Source organism: Sus scrofa, chromosome 12 (genome assembly GCF_000003025.6).
Source record: "Sus scrofa isolate TJ Tabasco breed Duroc chromosome 12, Sscrofa11.1, whole genome shotgun sequence".
Classification (NCBI taxonomy): Eukaryota; Metazoa; Chordata; class Mammalia; order Artiodactyla; family Suidae; genus Sus; species Sus scrofa.
Window position 1 is genome coordinate 8,641,575 of NC_010454.4, and position 8,880 is coordinate 8,650,454.

The 8,880-nt window shown below is 52.8% G+C and overlaps 1 protein-coding gene across 1 annotated transcript; it reads right to left on the reverse strand.

Annotated features, from left to right (window-relative positions):
• SOX9 (SRY-box 9) lies at positions 580-5,741 on the reverse strand. Its single transcript, NM_213843.2, is given in 3 exon segments — positions 580-3,530; positions 4,103-4,356; positions 5,308-5,741. Coding segments are annotated over 3 exon segments (1,536 nt in total). The 5' UTR covers positions 5,739-5,741; the 3' UTR covers positions 580-2,679.

Consider the following 8,880-nt stretch of genomic DNA (forward strand, 5'->3'; position numbering starts at 1 on the left):
CTGGAGGGAACCAAAAAATAAGGGCATCTCATTGCATTGACACAGCTGATAAACCGGAGACTGGATGGGACAGATCTCCTCCTCCCGGTCCCCTTTGGAGGCTGTTTTATTTTGGCTTCCTTTGCCTTCTAAATGGACACCCTGTGTCTTCGCTACATGTTCATCAGCACAGAAGGATCGCTATGCAATTCAGACAAGCAGGTCTTTGGCGTTCTGTCTACGGACAAGCGGACAAGCGGCGGATTTCAGGGCTATCACTTGCCCCCTCTGCCTCCTACAAGGGACCAGCTTTTGCCCTGCAGCATGAGGGTGTTAAAACCACAGCAAACATTTTGCAGGGAGGGTAACTACTGACATGTGATTCTCTCTGTGACCTAATGAGGTGACCCTGTTCCAGATTTTTCTGCTTTGATTTTGGGGGACACACAGTCTTTTCTTCAGAGCTGATTCTAGGGTTGCTGAAAGTACGCGTGACAAATAAAACCACCACCACGGTCAGGGTGTAAGCATCGCTTCTGTGCCCCGATTCTTCAAATCACCCTTTTAACCAGAGAACCTGGTGAATAAGACCACAGGCTGTTTTCCTTTTAATGCAATGTATATTTATTGTAAACAATAATATACAAAAAAAGAAAGGAAGAGAAAAAAGCAAAGGTAAGTTTCACAGAGAAAACAAAAGGTTGGGGGGTGGGGGTTGGGAACAAGCGAAACAAACAAAACACAAACACAAACCAAACCTTACCTAAAGACAAAATATGGTTTAAATGCCAGGATTCTTAAGTTACAGAAATATTTTTTTTAAAAAAGATCTGCTTTTATACAGAAATTGAAAGATGCCGTATTATAAGAGTGCTTTAAGATTTTATGCTACTGACTTCTAAAACTGTTAATATATCTTTTTTTTTTAAATAAAAAAAAAAAGTTTGCTGTCTTTTTTAAAAAGCAATCCTCAAACTCTCCAGCCACAGAAGTAATGAAGAATTAAGGTCTGTCAGTGGGCTGACTCCCTTCCCCTCCTCCCTCTCTCCAAGAGAACATGCAGGGGAACCTCATGACACATGCTTGCTTTGTTTTGTGTCACCACACACACACACACACACACACACACACACACACACACACACACACACACGCAGAGTTTAGGCAGCCCAAAAATCTGTGGCAGAAAACACTGCAAATGACTCAGTGATACACTACATCTGCAAACTCTCATTTGTACAAAAAAAGAGAAACAAGTTTCCAGTTTGTTTGCAACAAAACAACAACGAAAAAAAAAAAAAAAAAAGGACAGACAAAAAGGCATTTATACAAATCTAGGACAAGGCATCCAAAGAAACTTGCTTTTAATAATAAAAAAAAGATTAAAAGAGATAAATAAAAAAAAACTGGTTACAGTTAAGGACATAATTTAACAACAGATCACCATACCCTTTGAGGACAGACAGCTCCAACAACCTATTTTCAAGAAGGTAAATTTAAAAAATAAAAAAAGAGCAATTTTTGTTGTTTTTCATGAAAACCTCTCCTTACAAAATAAATAATTTTAGCACGTGGCATGTCTGGAAGGTTAACTGCTGGTGTTCAGAGAGGCAGAAGTGACAGCGGAGGTGAGCTGCCTCTAGCATCTGTGTTCCACATGGGGCTCTGGCGGCGGGCAACCAGGGGGCACTGTGCTGGGGCACTTATTGGCTGCTAAAACATTCCCCACACAGATTTCATCTCCTTTGCTTGTCTTCTGCTTCTTTCTTAAGATTGGGGGCAAACAAGCAAATACAGGAGGAACTGCACATAAAGAGGGCACGAGTTTTTTTTCCAGCAGCATGGTTTTAAGGCTCAAGGTGTTTTCTCTTGTTTAAAAAACATATATCTATAACCCTTATCAAATGGGTCTCTAGACTATTATTGTTCGCGTCCGCATCTGCAAAGTAAGGCCTTTATTTTTTTCTTTCTAAGGCAATTCCTCCTTGGAATCAGAAAGCCTGAGGAATTAAGCAAAGCTAACCCCCCCTCCCCCCAAACTGATCACAAAACACACATTTGTGGGGTTTGTGGGTTAATACGACACACACACACTTTTTGTTTGTTTGTAAGAGAAAGCAAATCTGTACAAAAATACTCTGGTTGCAAGAAGAGCTGGGCACACTGTTCAACTAAGTAGTTTAGCTTGTTGGAAAAATAAGAGCATTTAATTTTTTATCTAAAAATATGTATAAATCCCCTCAAAATGGTAATGAATCATACACAGTACATACTAAAAATATTTAAAATAGAGAATATTCCTCACAGAGGACTTTTTTCTTTAATTACGGCTAAAAAATAATTACAAAGTCCAAACAGGCAGAGAGATTGAGCAAACTGGTCACACTGAATCTCCATCCCCCTCCACGCGGGCTTGGAAGGTTTCAAGTCCAGGTTCCTGTCGGTTCTGCTGGTCCATCTAGCCAAGCAAGAGTGGCCTGGCCACTGACTCGCCACAAGGTGGTAATGCGTTTGGATAGCTAATGTTTCTGTCTTGGAATGTGGGTTCGAGTTGCCTTTAGTGTCAAGGTCTTTAAAAAACAAAGAGGAAAAAAAAAAAAAAAAAAGGTCCAAAGGAAATTCTGGTGGGTTACGGTCTTTCTTCGGTGGGTTACTTTTATGCGCATCACGGGCCATCATCACTCTTTGTCTAAGGTCTCCTCAAGGTCTGGTGAGCTGTGTGTAGACGGGCTGTTCCCAGTGCTGGGGGCTGTGGGTCTGCGGGATGGAAGGGACCCCGGAGGTGTCGGCGATGGGGGTGTACATGGGCCGCTGCGCCGGGTTCATGTAGGTGAAGGTGGAGTAGAGGCCCGAGCCCTGGCCCGCCGCGTGGCTGTAGTAGGAGCCGGAGTTCTGGTGGTCTGTGTAGTCGTACTGCGAGCGGGTGATGGGCGGGTACGAGGGGCTGTAGTGCGGGAGGTTGAAGGGGCTGTAGGCGATCTGCTGCGGCGAGTGCTGCTGCTGCTCGCTGTAGTGGCTGGGACTCAGCTGCTCCGTCTTGATGTGCGTTCGCTGGGACTGGCCCGGCTCGCTGCTCAGCGTGGTCAGCGTGTGCGCCTGCGGCTGCTGCGGGGGCGCCTGCGGCTGCTGCGGAGGCGCCTGCGGCTGCTGCGGGGGCGCCTGCGGGGCCGGCGGGGCGGGCGGCGGCTGCTGCGGGGGCGGCGGCGGCGGCGGCGCCTGCTGCTTGGACATCCACACGTGGCCCGCGCCCGCCGGGGTCGCCGCGGTGCTGCTGATGCCGTAGCTACCCGTGTAGGTGACTTGGCCGTGCGTGGCCGGCACCCCCGGGTGGCCATTGGGCGGCAGGTACTGGTCGAACTCGTTGACGTCGAAGGTCTCGATGTTGGAGATGACGTCGCTGCTCAGCTCGCCGATGTCCACGTCGCGGAAGTCGATGGGGGGCTGTCTGCCCCCCTCTGGCAGGGGGCGCCCCTCTCGCTTCAGGTCAGCCTTGCCAGGCTGCACGTCGGTTTTGGGGGTGGTGGGTGGCGTTGGTGGACCCTGGGATTGCCCTGCAGGCAAAGAGAAAGAAGCACAGGGAAATCAACCAGGGCTGTGCCAAGGCTTTAGTTTTAGGAACCCTCCAGGGACCCTCCCGCCTCGCTCCAGAGTCCCGCATTCGCGAGGGAGGCGAGCTGCACCCGAGATAAACCGCCCAATGATTAACCCGCCAGTACACATTAGGCCTTCGCCTTTTATCAGGGGAGCGTCTGAGGCCCCGAGGGTCCGGAAGACCAAATTGCTACTAGTAGAAGAGCCCTGTGTGTGCTTTTGGGGTGGGGGAGCCAAGTGAAAAAGGGAGAGGTCCTGGAAAGCTGTGAAGGCATTTTACCTCGCAATAAAATTAATCTGTTAGGATGCTGGGATTAAGGTGGGGTGCGCGCGCGCGCGCGTGTGTTCATGGTATTTCTGGGGCCTTGGGCCGGGAGGGGAGGAGGACTAGGCATAGCGGTTAGAGTTTCCTTTCCCGAGAAGCTCAAAGTCCCTAAGCAGAGCCCACCAGGTGGTGGCCTGGGGGTGTGCCGGTCGGGGCCAGGCCGGGGTGGCGGCGGTGGCTTGGCCTGGGGGCCGGGAGGAGACTCACCCGAGTGCTCGCCGGGAGAGTGCACCTCGCTCATGCCCGAGGAGGAGTGCGGCGAGTCGGCCTGCAGCGCCTTGAAGATGGCGTTGGGAGAGATGTGCGTCTGCTCCGTGGCCTCCTCGGCCTCCGCCTGGCCGTTCTTCACCGACTTTCTCCGCCGCGGCTGGTACTTGTAATCCGGGTGGTCCTTCTTGTGCTGCACGCGCAGCCGCTCCGCCTCCTCCACGAAGGGCCGCTTCTCGCTCTCATTCAGCAGTCTGGGGGCGGGGTGAGGGGGGGCGCAGAGAAAAAGAGAGAGGGGCTCTGTGAAACCCGCCGAGCTGTCACATCCGCGGGAGGGGGAGTGGCCCCCACCACTTGGCCTCTTCCAACACTGCCCCCGTCGTCCCTCCTCCCCACGTTCCACCCGCTACTGCAGCTCAAAACTTTTCTTAAAAAAAAAAAAGGAAAAAAAAAAATCTCGGTTCTTCTAGTCGGACCTGAGCCGGTCCCTCCCCGCCCCGCCCTCTCCCCTTCTCTTCTATTTTGGAAGCCCTGAAGATGAAAATAGCTCTTCGCTGCTCCCGCTCTACAGGCCTTTGCTACTGGAGTTATACCCGCCCCCCGCCCCGTTCCGTCCCCAACATCCTTTAAAAACTTTCTAAAAAACCACTTAATCTGCAAGGAGCTCCTCCTGGCCCCGCCATGGCAGCCCCCCCCCACCTATTTCTAGCAGCCTCTCTTCTCCCCCGCCCCTTCCTGCCAGGGGGCCCTCTAGCTTCGGTTTCTCCCCCCACCCTGCATCCCATCTCTTTGGACGTAGGGCTTCACGAGAGAGGGCAGTTTCAGGCAAACAGAGGCAAACTTCAATTCCCACCCCAACCCCCCACTTGGGATTGAACTTCGCAGCGGCGGGAGATCCGGCTGGCAGCCCCCCGCCCCCCCCCGCGTCTCCTACAAGTGTTCTCCTCTTCTCCGGCTTCCCCCCCACCCCCGCCACGGCTCCTCCCCGTTCCACCTACCCCTCCCCCATTCCCCAAGAGCAATCCAAGAACTTTGTCAAACTGTGAGCCAAGTTATACCTCGTCCCTATTCCAACCGCCCCCCCCCGCCCCGCCCCGCCAGCTCTCGGACCGTCAACTCCCTCCTGCTGGGAGGCGGGGCGCGAAGAGACAGTCGCAGCCAGCGCCCCCCGCCACCGCGGAGCCCACCCTGCCGCGCCCTCCTACCTCCAGAGTTTGCCCAGAGTCTTGCTGAGCTCCGCGTTGTGCAGGTGCGGGTACTGATCCGCCAGCTTCCTGCGCGCCGCCTGCGCCCACACCATGAAGGCGTTCATGGGCCGCTTGACGTGCGGCTTATTCTTGCTCGAACCGTTGACGCGCACCGGCATGGGTACCAGCGTCCAGTCGTAGCCCTTGAGCACCTGGCTGACGGCTTCGCGGATGCACACGGGGAACTTGTCCTCTTCGCTCTCCTTCTTCAGGTCCGGCTCGCCCTTGGGGAACGTGTTCTCCTGGGGCCGCGTGTTCTCTGTGTCCGAGCCGGAGCCTGAAGGGCAGGGCGAGCCCGCCGAGTCCTCGGACATGGTGGGGCTGGGGGCGCCGGACAGGCCCTTCTCCTGCTCGTCGGTCATCTTCATGAAGGGGTCCAGGAGATTCATACGCAGGCCCGGGGCAGGGGACGGGTGGCCGGGAAAGGCGAGAAGCCGCGGCCGCTCGGGGACTCGAGGCGCGGGCTCCTCTCCCCTCGGCTGCCCGGACGCGGGGCGAGCGGCTCCCGGGAAGCCTGGCGCGTCACTCGGCTGCAGCGGCGAGCTTTTAGGAAGGCGCGCGGTGGCCAGCCCGCAGCTGCCCGCTCCAAGTGGGGAAAGGCGAATTGGAGAGGAGGAGGAGAAGAAAGAGAGCAAAAAGCAGGGGGCGGTTGCACCCTTTCTCTTGTCCTCCTGCAAAGAAAAGTTCCTGGGGGTAAAACTGGCAAGTCGCGGCGCCACTTAAGTTTCCAGTCAGTTTCAAGCTCCGCTCTCGGCTCTCCAACTCCCAGCCCAGGGGCTCTTTAATAAATACACCCCCTCACCTTAGGGACCTCTAGCCAATCACAGCACGGCATTTCGGGGGTTGTCAGGCAGCTGATTGGCGCAGTCTGGTGGGGGGGGGGAGGATTGTGGCTCTGGGCTGGGTGACTAGAGGGGAGGGGAGGAGCGGGGAGGGGAGCACTGCCGCTGGTCCGGCGGGTTTTGGGGGGGGGGGTGCTGCGGGGACCCGGGACCTACAAGTGTGTAAGTTTGCTGTACTCTCATAATGTCAGAATTCGGTACCGTCTCCGCGCGAATCTCTGCGCGCGCGCGTGTGCGTGTGTGTGTGTGTGTGTGTGTGTGTGTAGACTAGGATCTATCCCCACCCCCAAGCGTTTCTGTTCACTGCTTTCTCCGCGGTCTTGGGGACTAAGCCAGGGGAGTTTGCAGTATTCAAAAAACTGTAGCTCCTTAAAGCGTAGCCCAGTTTCCGCGCCTGGAGCTTGCCTCCTCCGAAAGTGCTTAGAAATTGTCTTTTGAAACAAATGTTTTGGTGACTCAACACCCGCTGTTCCTCTGTAATAATCCATATAAACAGATTAACATGCTCTGCTTCACAGGGACTGGTGCGGCCGGTTGGGATTCGGCTGCGCTCTTGCAAAGGGAATCAATGAAAACCAAAGCTAGGTCCCGGCTCAGGCTGGAGGTCGCGGCAACGCGGTAGTTGCGAGCTCGCGGGGCCGTCCCGCGCCTCGCCGACCTTGAACTCCGACAAGTCTTTCTCCAGCCCCCACCCCACCCCCCGCGACTCCCACCCTGCCGACGCTCCTCAGTGACAGGGCAAGTGCTTTAAAGTTCTGCTTTTCACCTCTGGCCGAGTCAGAACGACAGCAGAGCTGCCGCAGAAAAGAGTTTGCGTACTGCTCTGGCTTTGAGAAACCGAACTTTGCAAATGTGGCTGTTCTGGGCCGCGAGGCTGAGGCCGGTCACTGGTTTGAAAAAGGCCAAACAAATGCGCACCGCCGCAGACAAAACACTCCACTTCGGTAGAGTCGTGCTGCTTGCCTGCTTTCCCCCCCCCCCTTTTTTTTACAAAGCACCTGGAGCGGTGAAGCGCCGGTCGTCCCGACTTTAGTAGGCTCTTCTCTGACTTGTGGACATTTGGGAGTTCTGGGGAGTGGGTGAGGGAGTCTCTGATGTATTTCGAGTGTGATTTGAGCACAACCTTTGTGTTTACACGAACCGCTTAGAGCCTGGTTGGGTCTCTGTACTGGGGGAGAAGAAAAATCTTAGTCGCCTGTGGGTTACATGTCTTCAGAATCACAAATAAACGCACAACTGTGGAAAACAGTTTTAAATCCCATCCTCCCCTCCTTCTGGCTCTCGCCAGTGTTCGCCTCCGAATTAAATGACTGTTATTGTGTATCGGCCCGCATTACAGCAAAGACTTGCTTATTTCTCATTTGCAAATTGCGGACTCTATTGCAAGATTTCAGAGAATGTTTTCTTAGAGGAAAAATTTTAAATCTCGTTTTCTCTCCTTTTCTTCCGAAGAAGTCGACATTTGGTCTAGGAAATGGAACTCTTCAGGAGGTAGTAAGTCACAGACTTGTTAAACAGTATTTACTTTTTGAACGAATGTAACTCACAAGTGGATGTGGGCTAGAACCTTGCAGCTTGTTTATGAGTTTACGAGACCTCATACAATAGCCTTGTATTCATGACTCCGTGCAAACTCTCGCAAAGTATAAGAACAACGTCGTCCTTTCTTGGGAGGAAAAAAGTCCCGCTTAGTATGGACTGATTTCTGCGTCCTAAGGAGGGGACAGTTGTTGGCATAACTGTGTGATCGGCAGACACCTGACCCAAGAGGGGACTCATAGACCAGACCTTCGGGCAGAAGTTTTAACCAGACTGTCTGTGTTTAGCTGCTTTTTATTGTAATTCCCATGTTTATTGGCATAAATTAGTGAAGAGGACTGTGACTTTAAGGTATTTTGGACTATTTCACAATTATTTGTCAAGATAAATAAGTACCTATATAAATCTCTTTTAATGCAACTGTGTAATAGGAGATACGTAATACATAGCATTTTTAAGTCATAAACTACCGGTCTGTAGACCTTTTCTGTTCGTTTGATGCTAGTAATTTTTGTATTTTTGTCTCTTTTTGAAAACTTTTGATAAACGTTTGACTTTAAAAAGGGGTTGCCATTTTTAGCCGTATCCAGAGGGGGCGCCAAAAGCCCAGAAACTGTCTAACTCACAAAAACTGCAGAAAAAAGTAGATGATGGTGGTGGGGGGTGGTGTGTGCCATTCAGTCGGGACTGCTTTGCTGCTGAGATTTATCTCGGCAGAAATTCCTACTCGATATTCCCCCCCATGCGGATCCACCTCTGGGTAGCCCAGTTAAGGGAACTGGGAGGTGTGTGTCTATAGGGAATCGAAAAAAAAAAAAAAGTTGAAGATGCCTGATTTCTATTCTGCACTGAACGGGGAAGACTGAGACCGCAAGGACCCCCAGCTCCCAGCTGCCAAGCGTTGCCTTCTGCTCTGCGTGTCAGGATCACGCCAATTCTCATGCGTGGGCACCGTTGATTAGTCAGCGGGGGCGGTCCTGCATTTCTGCAGGCGCTCCAGTGCCAGGTCTCCCACTTCCACGCCCGGGCTGGGTTTGCTCGCCCTTGACCTCGCTTCCCTGCCCAGGGAAGAATGCTCGCAGTCCCCGACCAGGGCCCTTGAGTCAGAAAGAACCCTAGGGAAAGAAACCCTTTCACAATGTTCTGGTTA